At 35.7% G+C, this 21,936-nt stretch overlaps 2 protein-coding genes across 2 annotated transcripts; one reads left to right on the top strand and one right to left on the bottom strand.

The window, feature by feature from the left end:
* Positions 1-1,794: 1,794 nt before the first annotated feature.
* Positions 1,795-14,782, top strand: LOC107759498 (pentatricopeptide repeat-containing protein At5g10690). Its single transcript, XM_016577456.2, has 12 exons — positions 1,795-2,175; positions 2,466-2,648; positions 2,778-2,910; positions 3,443-3,540; positions 3,651-3,812; positions 3,921-3,989; positions 4,352-4,487; positions 6,946-7,178; positions 9,606-9,683; positions 10,748-10,816; positions 11,201-11,377; positions 14,298-14,782. The coding sequence occupies exons 1-12, from the start codon at positions 1,888-1,890 to the stop codon at positions 14,571-14,573; spliced, it is 1,902 nt and encodes a 633-aa protein (XP_016432942.1). The 5' UTR covers positions 1,795-1,887; the 3' UTR covers positions 14,574-14,782.
* Positions 14,783-15,587: 805 nt separating this feature from the next.
* On the bottom strand, positions 15,588-21,174 carry LOC107759499 (uncharacterized). The gene is made up of 2 exons (XM_016577458.2): positions 20,972-21,174; positions 15,588-16,995 (listed from the first exon to the last, which is right to left on the bottom strand). Exon 2 carries the CDS (start codon positions 16,964-16,966, stop codon positions 15,755-15,757), a length of 1,212 nt encoding a protein of 403 aa, XP_016432944.1. The 5' UTR covers positions 16,967-16,995; positions 20,972-21,174; the 3' UTR covers positions 15,588-15,754.
* Between the last annotated feature and the right edge of the window lie 762 nt (positions 21,175-21,936).

The raw sequence follows: 21,936 nt of genomic DNA, 5'->3' as shown, positions 1-21,936 counted from the left end.
AACTGGGGCACAGCAGCTAGACAAGACCATTGGCACATGGACTGCCAACACATTCATGGAGATCACATGATGCAAGCACAAAGCAGTGCACCATAGCTGGACGGGTCCACAGCCAGCCTAGCTGCCTGTGGATATTCATTGTATATATAGACATGTATATGCCTTGTTAGAGGGCAGATCTCTATACTTGTATTTCCTTCTTTTGTATATAAAGTAAACCCGAAAATTGGCCTTGGCCTCCAATCTTTGTCTGTCTTTCATTTCGTTATCTTCCAACCTTTGAGTTTGTGTGATTGTCTTGGTTCAAGCACGATATTGTACTTATTTATTTGTTAGGACTGAAGCAAGAGTAGTAGTCAGGCTATCTTGCTGTCCTCACGGAACCCCAGAAAACGGTCCCGTAATACTAGTCTATTGTCAGTTGATGTGTGTGTATATATATATATATATATATATATATATATATATATATATATCCAGTTGCAAAAAAAAAAACTAGTAAACTCTGATTTCTCAAGCCGAATTAGAAAGTATATATTAAAACTTCATTTGACGTCTCCTAAAGAAATAATTATTATATTTCAGGAAAGAGGAAAGGACTTAATCGAAGTGATGGATTTTGATAAAATAAATTTCTACAATTATCTCAAATCTTTAATTTATGTCACTTCTTTCAATCAACGAGTAAACTTTATTGGTAACATTTGATATTGAAGTTTATCAACAGAACTACACTCTCATGTGCATAGTGGCGCAACGATGAATTTCGCTCAAGGGTGTAAAAATATAAAAAGATAAATACATAAAAAAAGCTAAGAAAATTCAATATATAGTATATATAAATAAAAAAAGTATTTTAACTTAGCTATATAGTGTAATTGTTTTGTGAAGGCAGGGGCGGCTTTTTTATTTGGTTGAGGTTGACAGGCGAGTGAGTAAATAATGATTAATTCTCTCTCATTAGATTAAATACTCCTAGTGTATTTAGCTTCTTATCAATTCTAGTTTTCTTCCTCTATTTACACTCTTCTTTTATATGTTCATGACGATTTTAATTTTCAACTTCAACTCAGTTTCTTTGAATTAGTTATTTATTTTTGTCATATTTAATTGATCTATACATTACAAAGTAAGTTATTTTGTCTCTCATATTTTTAAACTAAGATATCTTCGAGGGCAAGTCGTGCAAAGTTCGAAAGTAGGTATATAGTGGACCCATTCATCTATCCTTTTTCACTTAAATACCATACTTTTATCTTCAAAAAATTTAAAATCGTGACGAGCGCTTAACCTGCACACGATACGATGCGTCCTAACAACTAGACCAAAGTCATATGGATTTTTTGTTGGTCTCGTTAGTTTATGTGTTTTATGAAAGAAGTTTAAGGACCTTTTAATATTTTTGGCTTTAGGCCACCAAGTTTGTTGAACCTCCCGGATATAAATTGGCACCCTTTAATCTAGGAAAGTCTAATTAAATACCAAACAAATATAGACAAATGATCTACTATTTGTTTTCCAATGTATTACATTTTCCACAAACAATAAAAACACAAAATTGGTACTCTTAGCAAATAGTAATCCTACTTTAATAATATCCATGCAAAATTAGAGTTAAGCATCGAGTGGGGTAAAATTCACATACAAAAGAAAATACTTGTCAAAAATAGAGTTTTCCCCCAAAAAGTGCAATTGTTAAAAAAAATTAAAATAAAAACAGAAGAAACCAAAAAGAAAGAAATGGTATTTATATGTTGGCGATAAAACACACAGAATCTTCCATTTAATTACCCGCCAATTGTCCAATTCTGTATTCCACATTATCCACTGGCCACTGGTGTGCTGGCTCTTAGAAGCCAACTCAAACTTCAATTCAAATGTGGAGCAATGGTTAGTCTTTCTACGAACCAAATGTGTGCAAAGATGCATCAGTTTCACGCCTTACCTGCTCACAATATTCATGTGCTGTTTCCTACAAGAAGATGTAGCTGGAAACAAAATTACTCTTTTCATATACCAGCTTTATCGTCGTCGTCTTGTTGCTTGCCAGTGTCTCGCCGTCAGTCGAGAAGGTATTATTTAGGCAGATTCAAAAGACGCTTCCGTTCTGAACCTAATCTTAAACCCCTCACTTCCCGCATCGTTGACCTCACTCGCCGTAGACAACTCCACCAGGTACAATTCAATATAGGGTTTATTTTACTCAATTTCTGCTCTCATTGCTTTTATTGAACAACTGCTTTTTAACTTCTAGTAGGACTCTAAGAGCTCGTATGAGTTAGATTTCCTGTGTTAACAACAAAGAATGCTAGGACGAAGCTTAGGAGATATACTTAAATTGGATAAAACAATATATGGTGACCAAGAGAATGTAAAATGATGCAGTAATGTACAACTAAATTGAACTGTTAACTTTGGAACATTTCATTTTCTTTTAACTTTCAAAATTATTCATTTGTCTCTAGATTTTTGAGGAAATTGAGATTGCGAAAAAACGACATGGGCAGTTGAACACCATTGTGATGAATGCAGTGATGCAGGCTTGTGTTCATTGTGCTGATATAGAATCAGCTTTAAGGGTCTTTGATGAAATGTCAGGCCCAGAAGGTTGTGGTGTTGATAATATCACTTATGCTACACTTCTAAAGGTATTTGGTGCTCAGTGAATTCCCTATAATATTACATAAAAAATTATATCGATGAATAGGTCACAGTCGGGAATAGTGGCAATTGAAGAATTGAATACGTCTAAGCATGCTTACTATTTTCCTTGGAAGGGTTTGGGTGATGCCCGAAGAATTGATCAAGCATTTGAATTACTTGAAGCTATTGAACAAGGTACTGCTGTTGGAAGTCCATACCTCTCGTCACCCCTTGTTAGTGGTCTGCTGAATTCTCTAATTGAAGCAGGTAAGTTTTTTCTTGGAGTAAATGGAAATTCATTACACGCTTTTACTGTTTCTCCAAGATCTTTATTGCTGGCGCAAAATTTTCAGGCTGTAGGACTAATCCATTTTACATGCAAAATATATATATAGTCAGACATGAATACATACAATATAGTACTGCATCAGAGCGTAATCATTTAACAAAGCTATGTGCCTTTTTATTGATATTTTCTGATAACGATGGCAATAGCGCGACCTAGTTTTTTTTACCACTAGCCTTGTTGTAGAATCATGTATCATGTGGTAGCTTTTTAAAGAAAGGGATGGCTGATGAGTTTGTGGAAGAAAATAAAACAAGAGAAAAAACACTTTTTTTTCTTCATTTTTTCTTACTTTCTCTGCTAACTACTCTTTTTTATTTCCCTTCCATTTCTTTTGAATGCTTCCACACAAAATGTCAGGTGGTGCTTTATTATTGGATATAGTTGTTTTTGTCAAGATTAATGTCTTGGCTTTCTGAATATACCTCCTTTACTTCTGCGTTTCTAGTGCAGGGGATCTACGCCGTGCTAATGGTCTTCTTGCACGATATGGTTATGTACTTCACGAGGGCGGATATCCATCCGTCTTGGTCTACAACTTATTGATGAAGGTCTTCTGCCTACCCACTAGTTTAACTTCCCGATTTGTTGGATCTCTCTGTTTTTATTATTCTTTGTAAAAAATTTATGTTATTTCTCAGAGCCATTGCCAAAATTTCAGGGGTACATAAGCACAGGTTGTCCTGAGGCAGCGTTAAGTTTGCATGATGAAATACTAAGACATGGACTGAACCTGGATAAGCTCGCATATAATAAACTAATCCTTGCATGTGTGGAGACTGGAAAGTTGGATGTTGCAATGCAGTTCTTTGAGGACATGAAGGTTTCATCTCTGATACTCGAAGGGCCAGTTTAGAGCCTCATTATTTGCTCAAATGATGTGGCGCATGATTATTGTTTACCTGAAAAAGTATACTTCTGACTGGTGCAGGTCAGAGCACAAACTGTTGATGATGATGACGTTTTCCCTGATGTAATCACCTATACTACGTTGCTAAAGGTCTGTGTGCATGATACTTTCTACAGTTAAAAATCATTCCTTTGGAACTCCTACTATAGAAATGAGATAAATAGGTGTCAGATAAAGCGAACAATAGTTAGAATCTGAGATGTGTTGCTATTGATCTTAGTTCTTTTTTATTCTTACGAAGTTAAATGTCTTCACATATACTACCTTTTTTTTTATAATTAGATTCACAATGTAGTAATTCTTTCACCATATAAGTATATTGTTTTAACGTAAAAGCTAAATTGATGCTCTGCCGGAAACCTATGTATACTCTTACATTTAATATTGATGAAATTAGGTTTTCTGCTGTCATTTATTGTCAGTGTTTAGAATTTCTGTTTTTTTTTTGGTAGGGTTTTGGTCATGCTCAGGATCTTCTTTCGGTTCAAAGGATTGTCATAGAAATGAAATCATCCAACAACTTGCATATTGATCGAGTTGCTTACACAGCAATCATCGATGCTTTCTTGAATTGTGGAACAATAAAAGGTATGCTCTATGCAGATATTACTGAAACTTCTATAACTCATGGTTATGAAAGTATACTTAAATAACTCATGCCAATTCCAAATGATAATAAGCATGAGGTGGCTATCACTGGCGAAATTGAAGTAACATTTAACACATAATTGTAAATATTGAATCTTAGTATCTGCGTTGAAAGTAAAAACCATAGTATCTACTGAAAAAGGTCTTACAGTCGTGGAAATTGAGACAAATTGCTTCCATGAGAAATATACCGTATATCTTGTGAATTCTCCTTTCTATGTGCAAGTGTATCTGCTTGCTTTGAGTTCCTCCACTCACAATTTGATAAAATGATTCAGGTCACAAAGACCAAACTAATCAGTTTGGATATCAACTTTAGATGTTGATTGGTATGTCTTGTTGAAACAAAATTTATAGATTTGGATTGACATATAAACTTACCGGGGACTGTGTGCCAATACAGGGATAAGTGTGAGATTAAGTGAACATCCTTTTTCGAAATCCCCTAATTTTCCTGAAATTATTTATAACCAAAGTTGTATTGCAATGATTTGGACGTGAATAAAGTGAATGGTTACCGAAATTCGTATAGCCAACCTCAACTTTGTTGGGATTGAGGGGTAGTAGTTTTTATAGAAATCATGTACAACGTTCTATTACCACAAGTTCTCATTAGGAAATTTTCAAGGACTAATTGAAAAGTTGGTGGAAGTTCAGAAATTTGTTTGACTTTTTGGATTTTAAGTAGCTCAATTGAAATAGGATACAGTGAGTACCTCTTAAGTTGTCATCAAAAGTACATTTGTCTCTATGGCAAGTGAAAAATAAATAAGGAAAAAAATGTAAAAGTCCAACTGATAAAAGAAACAAGAGTACCTTGCGTTGTGACTTTTATCAATTTACCTCCTCTTGTCACTGCCTTACTGGCCAAGCATATTCACTAATCTGTTGGGAGATGTCCATTATTTGAGTTCGCTTCTTCCCTGGTATATGTTTTATGTCTTTAAAAAACGGTTTCATAAAAGAATAAGTCCTTAAAAAATGGCACCTGTTCAAAGTTGTCTTTTCTATTTGAGTTTCCTACAAGCAGACCGTGTTTAAGTTTCGAAGTTTCTAAAAATTCAGACCCTCAGAGGTTTAGTGGTTTGGCTTTCAGATTTGTGTATCAGTATGGAAAAGTAATCTGGTTAAATGACGAGCTTTCAGTTTAAGAAGCAAGGTTTTTCAATTACTGTTTGCTGGCAAATCAGTAAACCGGATCTTAAGAACCTTCAGAAGAAAGGTTAGACAAGTTCGTATGTTCCATAAAAAATGTAAACTTCGTATGTCACTAAAGAAATACAGCTAGACAAAATATCAACCGTTTATTTGGTGAGGTCAGCAGGAGATTTCACATTTTTAGTTCATTCAGTAATCGAGTAAAAGCAACTGCGTTAAGGTTTTGACAAGTATGAAAAACTTGCTAGAGTGCAGAAAACATTGGTAAGTGTTGTTGGCAAGCTTCTTTCCACTAGTACAACTTCGTGACAAGTTTAAAGGTTTTATGTAAGTGAGGCTTCCGTCTGCTTCAGGGTTGTACTTTAAAGAACAAGCCTTTAGCCCAACTGGGATCTGGACAGAAATGGAAAGTATCACCTTTCCCACAACATTATATCAGGCATAGTAAGTGACTTGTTCCTACTCCTGGCTGTCACAGATCAACCAGTACTATATACAGAAGGAGGTATCAATAGCATCGGCCCCATTTTGTTTATTGGCAGGCTGATATCTTGGGAATGTCCACATTAATAAGGCAACTGAAGTGTAATTAACACCTTCATGAGGATGAGGAGCATGTTAGTCCATAGAAGTGCCTTATAAGATGGAAAAAATCGTGAGGATAGTGGGTAACTCTGGTAATACCTCTCATGCTGCAAATTGATGCAGTCTATCATCTATTATCATGTATAGATATGAGTGTTATTCATTTTGAAAGAATTAGTAATCACTTAGGTGTTTATTGTTATTGGTATTATGGGTTCATGCAAATGAATATTTGCCAGATCCGTGTAAAATATTCCAAAATTCCTATATTTCTAGACTAGTGACCTTTATCAGTATTTATTGTTTTATGTGTTTAGACTGCTAAACAAAGATGCACAAAATCACTCGATGAGGTGAATTAATCTCTTAATGTAGTGTGTTTCCTGTAGTATGAATATGCATTATACCATCTCCTAAGAAGTTGAAGATCTCCAATTTGTTGAGATTCTTGCTTAAATGCAAAAATCTAGCCCTCTTGTTGTTTAGTCTGTTTCAAAGTAGCTTATAGTGTGTAAAATTTAACTAATTAAAGAAAAGGAGTATGTAAGTTATATTTTGCTGAGCACTCTCAAGAAAAAGGTACAATTATGTTGATGGTTTTTCTGTTACCTCCATTGTCACTTTGCATATTGAAAATTTGTACCCAATATGATAGGCGCTCTGACTGTGTATGGGGAACTAGTAAAGAGAGCTGGTGAAGGTTCTACCTTGAGGCCAAAGCCTCATCTCTTCCTTGCTCTAATGCGGGCTTTTGCTGTCAGAGGAGAGTATGAAATGGTTAAAAAGCTGCATGGACGCATGTGGCTGGATTCATCTGGAACAGTCACCTCTAAAGTTCATGAAGAAGCTGATCATCTCCTAATGGAGGCAGCATTGAACAATGCGCAGGTACTTTCTGCATACAACTTTTCTTGATTTTGAAGTTCTTATACACCAGCTTAAGTCTGGAACTCTGGATTGTTATATATGTACCACTTTCCACGGAAATCATCTTGCAATGGTACACTATTTCATAGACATTGTTCTTGATTTATGTAAAGAAGAGGTTATGCTTAGTGCTGTGGACGACTTTATTTTATAAAGTAAAAGCAACGCGAAGTTGGAGATATTGAATGCTCTGCAGGTGAAATGAGGATATCCCCTCCCAGTAGAGACAGGACAGTTCACAGTTGCAACAAGTCCAAGATGAATTATATGAGAACTTTTTCTTTGATATTATTGTCACCGCCCAAGCCCAACTGCCAAGGTATTGTTTGATTTGACCCGACCCCTCTAGCCACCTCAAGGCTTTTGAGCCTCACGGTTTTGTACCCTTGGGATTTTTAATCCAAAAGACGTCCCGACAATTAAATCCTGAACTCGCCTTTATATGGTCACTAACTTTTCCCCCCATTCCAGTGTAGGCAAGTTTCATAGTGAACACCTTTTCGAGTTCAACCACTAGCGGTCTGTGTGCTTATATTCAACCCCTCTTAGGGACTCACGGCCAGCATCCTCGCTGAGGTTTGTCCACCATCATACTAGGGTAGATACCAGCTCTGATACCACATGTCATGGCCCAAACCCAACTGCTAAGGTATTGCCCGCTTTGGTCCGGCGCTGTAGGCCACCTCAAGGCTTTAGGCCTCGCGATTTTGTCCCCTTGGATTTTACCCCAAAAGGCTCAATGGTTGAATCCTAAATTAACCGTTATATGACCCTTAACTTTCCTCTCTCATTCCGATATAGGTTTTGCCTAAGGCAAGTTTTACAGCAAACCCCCTGACAAGTTCAACCGCCGCCGATCCGTGGACCACTACAACTATAATGATCTTTATTTTTAATATTGATTTCTTTAAGGCTCAACTGCCAAGATCGCAGCTACAGAAAAAAAATTGTTCAACTTCCTAGCAGAGAGCTGAGGTCCTATGAGAAATTAGGACCATAACAAGTTCATGAAAAGTACCTTTCACTGGAATCGACTCATCTACAACTCATCCTTGAGAACTAGATGTGCTCCTACATAGGAAGGGGAAATGAAAGTAAGAGTCATGCACATGGATGGAAGAATGCACTTTGAGGTCCTACTACGTTAAGGCATAGCACCTAACCTGCTTGCTTGTTGGCACGTTAGGGTAAATAGGAGTGTGAGTTGGCTGGATTGACCTAGAGTCCCACTACTTCAAATTCCTTGTATGCTTAGCATAAAAATAGGTGCTTCTACAGCTAAGGTGGTAATAAGATGTTCTCAATTTCCCAAACACACTTCAATTTTCTAAGATTGGGTTTGTGTTTCGAGAGAAAAGAGATGTTTGCATTGCGAGGTGTGAAGGTAGATCGAGAACAAATCTATTTGGCTGTTTCACCTATCTTTTCTATTATGGTTGGCTTGGAGACATCAGTGGAAGACCATCATCTCTATCCGCGTACAAGCAGATTAGGATCTTATGCCACGGTGACCGGCTAATCTATCTAGCATCTACTACTAGGACTACCTCAATGGTTTAAGTTTCTTTCATCTCTTTGGCCTTTGGGTTTCCTGGGTTAAAGCAAGTTCTTGTTAAGATAGTGGTAATACCTTTGTTGTCCCAACTTTCAAGATAGTTTGAGAAAGTAACTAGAAAAACAATGATTTATTTCTCTTTTTTCTTTCTAGGATAAAATCAGTTTTAGCATTTGTTTGATCATCATCTAGACATTTTCTACATAAGCTGAGCAGATATTGGATTCTATTATCTGGCTATTCTCTTAATCATTAAATATTCTTTTTTTTGTTTCAAAAATATGAGTGGTAACAACAAGCAGTCGCTATATGAAGTGTTTCGCAGAGCTGTTTTAATTGTTCCAACATGAAGTTATCGTTGTTTTTCCTCTGTTACACATTCTGGTTTTTCATTGAATGAAGTTGATTGCTCAAAACTAGCAATGAAAACACCGTGCTCCTACTTCTTAAGCCATTTGTTTTTGGTTGAATTATGTGAACTGTCTCATCTAACCGGTTAAACCATTAAAAGATTATCAGTTTTATATATCTTATTTAGGTCTGCAGCACGCCCCTTCACATGACCTATTCTTTTTCCTTGAAAGATGATCAGTTTTATACAATTATTCTAGGTCTGCAACACTGCATTTCGACCCATTTGAGACACAACAACCTTGTGTCAATTTAATTTACATGTTTTTGTGAAATCATTCAGCTATTGGACTTGTTATATCTTATCTTTAAAGTTTAAATATGTTTCAAAAGCGCACTTCTCAAGTCTTGGTTCGCCATGTTGTATATGATTTATGGACATAAATACCTATGCTAATTGTTGCTCAATTATCCTTTCTCAGTTGGATTTGGCCCTACAGTACATGAAAGGTATTATTGCGAAATGGAAGAAAATACCATGGGCTAGTCGAGGTGGAATGGTAAGCTGTAGTCTCTGATGATTTCATCTATTTGAGCTCCAAATAATACAATTACTTGGCTCTTTTTTTAATTTTTATAACCCAATTACTTTGCTCCTTTATTATATGCAAGATTTAGTTTATGCTTAAGCTTAGCGTTTTTCAACTTCATGGGGCACATGTTAGTGCCAACCTTTCCAAAATAAGGGCTCTATAAGTTGCACCGAGAGTTCATCCATGCTATAAAGTGGTAGATCGTATTCTACATGTCATCCTTGACACCTATCCACATGGAAAAAAAGAAAGTAAAAATAAAAAACCCACCGTAAATCTGTCCGCAGCTGGAACTTTATTCCCTTGGAAATCCTTTTGACTGTCACCACTTCGTCTTTAGAGAACAAAATCAAGGCTTGTTAAGCAAGAAATATCCTTCCTTAGGCTTGTTATGAAGAAATATCCATCATTTGGTAATTGTTTCTCTTGCTCTTTGTGAAATTGATAGAACTGAGCAATGCTTATCCCAATCTTCCAATCATATATAAGCAAACTGTCATTGATCTGAAGCTGTTTGATGCTATCATATCTCTGAGTATCCAATTTTTGTGGAAGATTCAGGAATGTACTCCTGATTCCTTATCATTTCTTGCAGTATTCCTCGTCAGAGAGACTATGTTGTCTTCCAATGAGTCTAACTCTTTGGTTTTTGGTTTCTTCTTATGTTGGAGACTTCTGCCCTTCAATATGTCCCAAAACATGAGTTTTTCCATTCTCCGGTGTCTAGATCCTCTAACTATTCTATGTCTTGGGCCAGTATGAAAGTGGGGTTCATCGCAATTAATTCTCCTCTCATTCCTAGGTATAGAGATTAATGAATTGAATGAGAGAAGAGTTTTTTGTAGTCTTTAAACCTTATGCAGTAACTTAGAATCCATTAGAGTAATTTACATAAAACAAGGGTAAGAGTGTTGCTTTTCCTTCTGTTGATGTTTCACATGGTATTTGTGCTGATTCTTGGACTTCATATTGATATCTGTTTTCTTATCTTTTACATCACCTACCCATATTACAGTTTAATACTGTTGCAGGTTGCTCTGCGGATTGAGGCATTACTTGGTTCCAGTGTTTCTATATTTAGCCCTTGCATATTGCCACAGGTATGTAATCCCATTTTGCACTCGCAGATACATTAATGTCAACCAATTCCTTTCTTTGCCAGGCAACCACTGTATCTGTACTTATGGTAGAGATGAGCTTTCATTACCTTTTCTATTTCAAGCACCCATCATTGTGATATCTGTAATATTTGCGTTTCTCCTCTGAAACTGAGCTGATACACTCCCCCTTAAGTCTCAAATTCAAACTGAAGAATTTGTGTAGAGAATTAGGTAAATGCAGTAGAAGTTGAGTTTGTGCTATAGATTGCTCTAAAGATAATATAAGTTGGCCATCTTCAGTCTGTTGGTAGTAATTTTTTGGTTTTGTTTAGCTTATATGTATATAAACTATTGATACATTAATTTCTTCTTTTTCTGGTCTAGGTGTCAGTACGTGATACTATCGAGCATATCATGGTGCCTTTTTCTGAAGCAAGGCCACTGCAAGCAACCCTGAAACTGAAGCAAGTGGTCATGCGTTTCTTTAAGGATTCGATTGTTCCAGTTGTAGATGATTGGGGAAGTTGTGTTGGCATACTGCATCGTGAAGACTGCAATGAGGTACTTTATCTATGACCTGTATGATCTATTTGGCTATCTTGGTTCACCGCATGACATTATTCTCTACTTTGTCTTCATGTGCTTCTGAAACATTACACACTCTTGTACAGTTACAATCTCCACTTTCTTAAATATCTTTAGCATTCGGTTACGTCGACACTGTATGTTTTAGGTGCTTGCGGAGACTGCTCATCTATTAGCAGTTTGTGAATTTTATCCCTGATCTGGCAATCTGATCACTACCACTCTTCATGTGTGATAAAAAGTTCATACATCCTTGAAAATATAGAGCTTTAATGGTGAGTGATTGATCGCTGTGGGCCTGTGGGCTGAATATTGGTGTGATAGTTTCAAATATTATTGGGTCTATTAGGTTTTTGTCTTGAATTACACTAAAGAGGGGGGTGGGGCAGTGCCAAGCAAGAAAAAGACAGGCTGCTTATATGAACTCGGCCATCCATAAACTTCACTTGTGCGAAGACTGTAAACTTAAATATTACAGCTGTCTCAATCAGCAAGTCGTAGGACATTTTTTCAAGATGTTGTAAGGGATTCAATTACTGCTTCAGCGTGCCCTTCCTAAACATCTCCATCCAGTCAATGGCATCCATGTCATAGAGAATTAGGCTTCGCAAAAGAACGAGAGCTTTTCACTGGATAATAATACACAAGCCAAGGAACATTTATCATTTTTAATCCCAAGTAACTAAGCAGGAAAACAGAAGCATCTCTTATTAATTCTGTATTTTTCACCCTTTCATCTTTTCCAACTTCATGGAGAGGAAATTTATGACCATTCCTGATGGAAAAAGTCAACCTCCTTGAAGGTATGACTGGTTGTTCTTATCCTGGTAGTTTGAAAAAAATTAAATTGACTAAGGTGGGAAGTATTGGTCTTCATTTTGAGCATTGATCACCCTACCTTCTCATAGGGTGGAGTTATCTGCTTCTGCATAGGTTATAAAAACTTTATAGAAAAACTCCAGAAGACTAGGAATACGAGAGTTCAGTAGTGGATGAGACGAAGAAAGCTGCTTAAGATTGTGACATGTAAGAACAGATACCTACTGCTTCATGTAAAGGTCTTCAACGAGGTGCAGCTGGTTCAATGTGAAGAAGGTATGCAGAAGCATCATTAGTGCGCGAGACCACAGTTCTAGGAATGATGGAGGATTTTAGGAAACAAACAAGTCTGGAAGATAGTTTTGAATTTAAAGACAAAAGGCATTGAATTTAAAGACAAAAGGCAACCCAAGGTAGTGCCAAGAATAAACTTGTGAAAAAGATCTTTTATGCTTTTTGGGGAAAAGATTCTTGTAAATTGTGGAATAAATGGAAAGGAGCAACTTGTTGTCTGGTGGTAGTTGGGGCGTTAGTGGGACTATATTATGTACATGGAAGTTGGAATAGATGTATACAGAGAGCTAGGCCTTTGGACTGTGTTCCTGTGATTGCCTAGTACCTACCTAACGCCAATCAGACAAGCCAAGTATGTGTGCATTGTTTGAGGGTATGGAGAGCATCATGATCACATATTTTCGGAAAGTAATAAAGAGCTTAATTGACTGAGTTTTTGAGCTATAGAGCCCAAGAAACAGCTTCCCAACCAGTTGCCTTCTACGCCATACTTGTCAATCTCTGGACACTTGGTTAATAATTGAAACATTAAACGGGGAAGGACACAGCTTAGCGGGCTGGGGCGAGGCAGGGAAATATGCTAAACGGGCCAGGGCAGTGTGGGTTAAGGCTTGCCCTGCCTCGCTCTGCCCGCCACATTTACATCCCTAAGTTAGAGGAGGAATTAGGGGGTTTGTGTTGAAAGACTGAAAGGAACACAAAGTTGAGTGCTAATCATTCAGAGTATCAGGGCTCAATAATGGGTTAGATATAACTGAAAGAGAAAAAGAGTGAAAGATACAGTTGAGGACTTCTTGTCCTCTGTCAAGTTGCTTGAGAACCTGTTAATAGTCATGTCCATAGGTATCCTTGATGATGCCTTAGACTGAGCATTGTGAAGATGATAAGAGTGGTAGTATGTTTTGATGAAATCGAAGGGAGGAAGGAAAGCCGCCGATGAACATTAGACTATTAGAACTTAAGTAGAAAGACAGCAATACTAGAGCAAAGACTCTGCTAAGCTAAGTTGCTCGGACTCTTCACTTTCGGTGCCGCACCCGTGTCGACACGACGTGGGTGTGAGTGTGTACCGGATGTGGTCAACCGATTTTGGGTACTTTGACCAAAATCGAAGGAAAAATTCGGGACAGAGACAATGATTTTTGAAATCAAAACAAAAGTTAGGTAAAATTGAAGAAAATGGAATACTTTGTATATAGAAATTTCTATCTCAGTCCTTTTTCTTTTGTCTCATTCTCGGATTCTCCTCTTGATCAATATTTTTTCCTTCTCAGAATACCTTATAAGTTTTTCACATAATGTCTCATACTTTAGATATATTTCTATAACTCTTTTTGTAGATATTTGAATTATTTTTTACCGAATCCCCGCACCTGTATCCATACTTGGATCCGTATTCCCGAATCTTAAATTTTAGATCATGAAGGATCCGACCTCTAGATCCGCACCCATATCAGACAACCGCACCCGAGTCCGAGCAACTTAGCTGCTAAGTGGTTCGCGTTTTCTCATCTCCACGCCTTCACTAATGTCGGGCTGCGTGGACTATTTCTCATCCTTTCTGCTGTTTACCATTTGCGTGAAATTGACTTTGAACTTTGGTCTCAGAAAAATTTCTTGAGTTCATTGTGGGATATAAAAGAAGTTATCTTAAAACAGAAACCAATATCCTAAGTTCATGCTTTGATTCCCTTATTGAGTAGTTAATTTGGTTGTCTAGTAGACCACTGATAAGCCTAGGTGTGGAGTTACTTCTAATGCTTTCTGATGCCTAATATTGCAGCTGGATGCGCCACTTTCAGAAATGATGAGAAGTCCACCTCCTTCTGTAACAACCTCAACATCCATCGGTCGTGTTATTGATCTAATGCTAGAGAAGAGGTACAAAATGGTTATTGTTGCAAAATACGAAAATGTGCGGGGAATGTTTTACAGCTCCAGTGTAAGGGCTGTCGGAGTTTTTACATCTGAACAGCTATATAAGCTTGCTCCAACCTCATCAGAGCTAGCTGTTCAAAATTCTTCTGCTTGTAGAGAACCTATTGAAATATGTAGATAGTATACCTCAACAAAGGAACTTGTCATGAGCATATTCTTCTTCCATTGTAGAATAGGCTATCATTTCTTATTGGCCGCTGAGTTCTTCTTCTGTCACTTATCACAGCTAGATTGCAATACTATCGACTTTGAATGGTTTGATTAGCTCAACAATATGTAATGTTGGTGACAGAAATATTCACGTATATGCGAACTTTGTAGTTGTTAAAACATGATTATATAAGTAAATGTATTCCCGTATGTGGGCATGGATGAACCTTGACTGGACTAGGATTAATGGAAAACGAAAGATTCCCCATCACATCATTAACAATTAAATGATCACAAAATTTTAATATGATATCAAAATATGCAGAATTTAAGTCTTACCTTTACCTATTAACAAGAAGGTATCACGTAATTGACCCAAAAGGAACAGGTCGCACGTAAGGGAGTTTTTTTTTTTTTTTTTTTTTTGGGTTAGAGGGAGTGTTTCATGACAATTAATTAAATAAATCTATCTTTTTGAACAATTTAGGCTTTTTAGATAAAATGATGACACAATTAAATATGAATAAGGTCCTTACGTGACTTAGAACCGACGGTTTATAGGAAATAACATCTTTACCCTGCACAAGGTAGGGATAAGATCTACTGTACACTTTATTTTTCCCAAACCATTTGTGGAATTATACTGGATATGTTATTGTTGTTCTCACGTGACTTAGGCCTCCTTGTACTGGAGGCTAGAGTCGACCACATCGTCAACAGCAAAGATCACGCAAGATTTTTGCATAGCATTTCCCACAGATGGTTCCACGCTTCCACTTTTATTGGCCACATCAAATCGGTTCTTGCAATCACGTAAACCAACAAGTAGAAAGGGCATTTTTATTGATTATACAAGAAGTTTATCATTAACATGGAAATAAAAATGATAACCAAACATCTACAATAATCAATGCATGATTTAGTAGGGAGATAAACGATCGCTTAATTGTATACAATACGTTTGAGAGCATATAGCGTCAAAAAGTAATAGTAACACACTCCATGTATATAGATTAGGAAAGTAGCATAACAATAATCAACTTTTCACATCATTTATGAAAATAATACAATTCCCACTTAAAGTTGTTTTGGAAAACTATAAGCATAGTACAACAAGGGGCTGGTTCACAAACTTAATACTAAGAGAAATACTCATTTATCTTGCAGGGAGATGACAGTTTCAAAGGCACCAGCCAATGCTCTTACTTTGTTCTTCCTTTGCTTCCTTAGTTTGCTTGCAGTCTCTTCGATCACATTATTTGAAACCACTGATTCCTTATTCTTGCCTTGCACCACTTGATGTTGAGGTTTTGATGATTCCACTGTCGTATTTTTCTCCGGCACTGCCTCAGTTACTGCAACTTGCTTGGGATTGAGACATAGTTCTTGTTGTTGTACTGCTTCTGTTTCTTCTATTATGGCAGCTTCCTTTTCTTGATTTCTTCCTTCATCTTCCACTTTCAATTCTTGAGATGATACATTTATAACTTCTTCTTTTTCCTTCTCTGAATCAGTTTCATTAGGCTCATTGCTGATTTCTTCTGGTTCTTCAACCTGTGGATTTTCTTCTGGTTCTTCAATCTTGAGTTCTTGATTTTCCTCAACTATGGATGACGATTCAGCTGCAGCTTTGATTTCCTCCAATTCCGCATTGTTTACATTTCCATTAGTCTCTTCATGATCATCCACGCCCGAATCATTCTCCCCTGCATCAGAATTAGCAGCCATTTCGCCATCACTTACATTCATTTCCTTTTCGGTTTCATGGATTGTTAATTCTTGATGATCTTCTTCTGGCTCTGACTGTTCAACCTGTGAATTTGTTACTACTGATGTTTTTGTACTTGAACCATTAGTGCTATCATGCTTCCTGATGGTCGTGGTTGTCATTTTTTGGGGGACTGGCCTAGAATTTTGGCCAGCACCACGTTGTTTTCCAATGGCATCCTTACTAGTTTTTGAGAATTTATCCAAAAGGGGTTTCTGGGAAGTAGAAGTCTTGGCTGATAAAGATGACGATGAACGAGGAATTCTCTCCCTAGGATTAGGGGAAATTCGAGTTTTTGGTGAGGAAGAAGGCAGGGGAGGCTTATTATCGAATGATCTTCTTCGAGTTAGAAGAGAAGATTTATTATTATTAATTTGAATGTTGTGAAGGTCAGTTGAGGATGCAGACTTCTTGGATCGAGCAATTGTTGGTTTGAGGTAACTGGGAATGTTCTTGTTTAAGGTAGTTGTTGGATCAGCTTGTTTTCGGACAGGAGAAGTTGTCTTTGATGTGTTGGTGGTGCTTCTCTTTGGAGATGGAGATGTCCCTCTCTTCTCCTTTCCAGGAGGAGCAGTGTCCCTTGTCCTTGTTGCCATTGTTCTTTTCTTTTGGAAAGATTTTACACCTGTAGTTTGAGAGTAGAATTTTTAGAAAGAATTTAACTCATATGCACTAGCATTGCACGAGATATTTATACTATTAGGTCATTTATATAGTGCAGGAAAACTTCTACTATAAGCATTATTTTAACCACCAAGGAGTGTGGGGATGGTAAATGTTCATCCAACTTTAACCGGAGATCCCAAATTCGATCCTTAGGAATGAAGTCCTCTCTCGTAGAGAGCGCTAAAACCCCCCATTGGGAGTTTTCTATGGCGCAAATCCGTATTAGTCAAGTAGCAAGTGCGTTCCGAAAATCGGTTCGTTAAAAAAAAGTCAAACATTACTTCCTCCATTTCATTTATATGGAAGTATCTGACAGGATATGAAGTTTAACAAATAGTAAAGAAAGATTTTTCAAACATATCAAAAGTACCCTTAATACTCGTGGTCTTAAATATTTTAAGGTATTTCTATGGTTATAATAGTATGTCATTAGGGTAAATTAGAAGAAGAGTCAAAACCACATAAAAATAGATAATTAATATGGTATCACAAATTAAACTACATCAATAGGGTACAACAATAACAACAATAACATACCCAATATTATCCTACACCGTAGGGTATGGGGAGTAATGTGTACGCATATTTTACCCCTACCTTGTGAGGATAGAGAAGTTATTTCCAATAGACCCTCGGCTCGAGGAAAGTATAAGCACCACATTAATGAAAATATAGACAAGAAAAGACATAACCAAAAAAACCATACAAAAGCATAATAGAAACAACAAGATAGTAAGATGACCAACAATGAAAGAAAACAACGGTTAGTCATAGAAACCTACTACCAATAGAATGCGAGAGTGTATACCAATACTACTGGTTTGAACAATCTAGACCACCTACCCTATTACCCTAATCCTCGGCCTCCACATCTTCCTATCAAGGGTCATGTCCTCGGTCAGCTGAAGATGCGTCGTATCTTGCCTAATCACCTCACCCCACTTCTTTTTTGGCTTACCTCTACCTCTCCGTAGGTCCTCCAATGTCAACCTCTCACACCTCCTCACCGGGGCATCTGTGCTCCTCCTCCTCACATGTCCAAACCACCTAAGCCTCACTTCTCGCATCTTGTCCTCAATAGGGGCACACCCACCTTGTCGCGAATAACCTCATTCCTAATCCTATCTAACCTGGTGTGTCTCTTATGGGAGTGGTCTTAGATGAATGTCCTCGTAATTGACTATATTTAATAAATGGATTTTCTCTCTTTTCCTTGTGTGCCAAGCAACATATTTTCCCTTTCAGCTCCTTCTTCTTCATCTTTCTTCCTCACCAACAATCACATAATTCTTCAACTTTGGAAGCTTAAAATTCTTATTTGGGGATGAAAACTAAAAGTTAATGATAAATTATTGTTAAAATTGTTTGAATATTGATAATTTATATTTAAATTTTTAGTTCAAATACTGATTTAATGATTTACTTTAAAAATCTCAAAACTCTACATTGGTCCTTAGAAAGTATTTAAAGAAACAAAGTGGGTCTTCTTGATTTATTTTTTTTATATACTAAATTAATAATTGGGGATAGTTTGTGTTTGTATTTAGATGTTTTGTTTTAAATTTGAGATCACTTTGAGCAAATTTAGGATAGTTTGATCAAAATAGGAATTGCAAATTCTGAAAATATTTTGTTGAACACCACAAAAAAAATATGTCAATCAAGCACACTTTGATGAGATTTAACAGATAGGTCAAATGCAGATAAGATAAAGTCACACCAATCTGGTAGAGTTTGGTGAACAACTGAACAAGCATGAAATTATTTCAACCGAGTAGACTTTGATGAATAATTTAACAGATAGGTCGATTGCAGATCACACAAAGTTACGCAAATCTAGTAGAGTTTTGTGAATAATTGAACCCATACAAAAAGAGTTCGTGAACAATAACAATATAGGTAAAGTAAATATAGTATAAATTTTACCAACCCGAAAAAATCTCTGTGTGAAGAGCAATAACTATGTGCACGGGTCCAAAGGTTATTTTTTAAATACATTCAAAAATGAGAATAATATTTAAAGACCAGACCCTTATGGGATCGTTCCTGTCAGTCACCCGTAAAGCACAATTACACTATCATGATATATTGAGTATGGCCTTCTTACGGCCAAGCAACAAATAAAGTAGAGCGAAGTGCACCGGCATCCACTTTAAGTATGTTATTTAAAATATATTCATAATTTATAATATATTTAAAGATTAGTCAATTCACCCAAACTTCAAGATTAAGTATCCTAATTTTTTGAGCTGCTAATTTAGAATTCATGACATAAAATTCGAATTTCTAAACACAATTTTCGAACTTTAGGAGACGATGTCGTGACGTTTGAATGAATCGGCTAATATTTAAATATATTATAAATTATGAATATATTTTAAACAATATGCTTAAAGGTGGCTTACATGGTGTCATTTTCACAATAAAGTATCACGTTTCAACTTATAAGTGCATTCTAAACTTATCAAATTTCTTTAATTACTTTTTAATCTCAATAAAGCACCAATTATGTATTAGATAATAACAACTTTTCTTAAGGAAGAGATTGTATACATTGCTGCCTACATTAATGAGTTGAACTTTAATTATGTGCAAATAAATACGTGAGAAAGTAGAAGTAAAGAGAAGGGGTCAAATGGGTCATTACAAACTTATTTTTAGTAAAGATAGCAAAATGTATATGGCCCTACGCTCGTTTTAAGCAAGAAAGCTGAATAGGTATTCTTTAGTTTAATGGCCAGTGGTTTTCTTCCAATATTTGCCAACTATTGTGTATACTACATATATCTCCTAAGCAGCTCAAGCAATGATACTAAGAATAGGAGAGATAAATTGGAAACAAAGCCAAGCCAATTTCTAACTCAATGATGAAATTGATGATAATAAAAGTTAAATTAATGAAAATAAATAATGATATTAATAAAATATAGAGTTCCATCTATCAAGGGTTAGGAAGTAATACTTTCAAGTTTCAATATCTCTTGAATGGGAATAAAATCCCTTATGACCAAAACATTAATTCTTCCTGCTATTTAAATTTGAAACCCTAAAGAAAAAAAGATCCCACTAAACAAAAATTGTTTTGGAAAGAAAACATCTCATAATCCATAAAATTGCATGTTGACTCTAAGGAGTTCCCTACTCAAAGGAATAAAAAACCACCTTATCAAATTAAATTCTTTGTCATTCTTTTTTTTTTTTTTCCAATTCATAGTGGTCACTCTTGAGAAGAAACTTTGTACGTATCTTCTTTAGTTCGAACCAAATTTACAAAAGAGGACAACTACTTCTCTGACCAAACTTCCCGTCAATGTGCACATTACAAATATAGATATTAATTTCAATACGCTGGAAATACACTTTAAATCAAATATCAATAATTGATGACGAAAAGATTTTTAAGAATCTCAGCTATATTCCTACAAAATGGAAAACAACATTCTTTTTATGCAGTTTGACCTTAAAAAAGACACCTCCTAATTCTGACGCCTTCTCTTCCTTTTTTTTTCCTTTTTTTTGTTTTGTTTTTGTTTTTGGTTGTTCTTTTTTAGTTTTGATATTCCTTTTTCTTATCCTAATTAAACCATTTTCTTTTTATTCATCTACTACTACTACTACTACTGATGAAGTGAGTAATTTTCTGAAAACGCTAGCTGTTTCCAAATGGTGGTTAGCCATCCCCTCCACTATCCACCCCGTAAAAGAAAAATATAAAGATATAGTATCAATTTTTTTTAAAAATCCTTTAGGTTATAACTTTCAAGAAAATTTGTATGAATTAAAGAATGTAAAAGATGATATAACTTAGGATTCATGTCTAAAGCAATATAATATCATAAATCTCTTGAAACAAAATGCATAAATTCTATATATAAAAAAAAAAGTAGAGCTAGAGAGAGGAAAGGAGAAACTGAAAGATATAGAGGAAAACGCACCTTTTTTAATGAAAGGAGATTATGAAAATCCTTCATCATTAGAGATAGTTGATTGTTAGGGAAGAAAACAAATCAGGTATTTGGGAGCAAAGGAGCTTAAAAGAAGGAAGAAAAAGACATAAAAATATTGATTTGAAAAAAAGTTACAGAATTTTTGGAATTTTTGTTGTTATATTCCGTGCGTAAATTATGGACATCCAAATGCTGTGGAGAAAACACATAAAACACAAAGATGTGATTATCAGTTCAGTTAAGAGACAAAATATTTAGTACGTAATTGTTTTAGTTTGACCATTTCAAAAAGAAGCCTCTCATGTTATGGGCAGCACAACATGGAATAATGCTCTCCTCGCTTCATATATCATAACTTAATGCCTAAGTAAACAATCTTAGCAAATTAGAAGTTTAATTTCATGTATAATTACTAAACTTTGTTTATACTAAAGTAAAATTATAAAATTATATTTTGTTCATATTAAAAAAATTAATTACTTATTATAATAATAAAATTAGAAACTATTTCTTGTCACTTAACTATACACACTTTAACAGACAGAACTATTTTTCACACTAAGTAACTAATTGTGTGAATTACTACGAATATACTAATAATTGAAAAGTCAAAATTTTAATGCCCGCTAATCTTTTTTTCTTCTTTGTTTGTTTCCGTTAATTTTTTTAATCATCTATTGTTTTTTTAAATAACATATGAGTGGTAAAACTTTTTGAATTGTGATTTTTTTCTGAAATTCTTTTTGAGCAGAATATTTAACCTTTTGCTCAATTGTATTTTCGTATAGGAGATGCAATTGTATAGTGTAAAATATATTCATATTAAATGCTCGTATAATAAAGCGACATGTTGAGTCGAAGGCAGATGGAAAGCGACGCAAATGGCAATCAAGTCCGAGGGCAGCAATCTCGCATTTGTTCCCAAAGAGGATATTGCTCATAAAGACAAAATA

This window comes from Nicotiana tabacum, chromosome 23 (assembly GCF_000715075.1).
Source record: "Nicotiana tabacum cultivar K326 chromosome 23, ASM71507v2, whole genome shotgun sequence".
NCBI classification, from domain to species: Eukaryota; Viridiplantae; Streptophyta; class Magnoliopsida; order Solanales; family Solanaceae; genus Nicotiana; species Nicotiana tabacum.
Note: the sequence above shows the minus strand (reverse complement) of the source record. Positions and strands in the feature narration are given on the sequence as shown.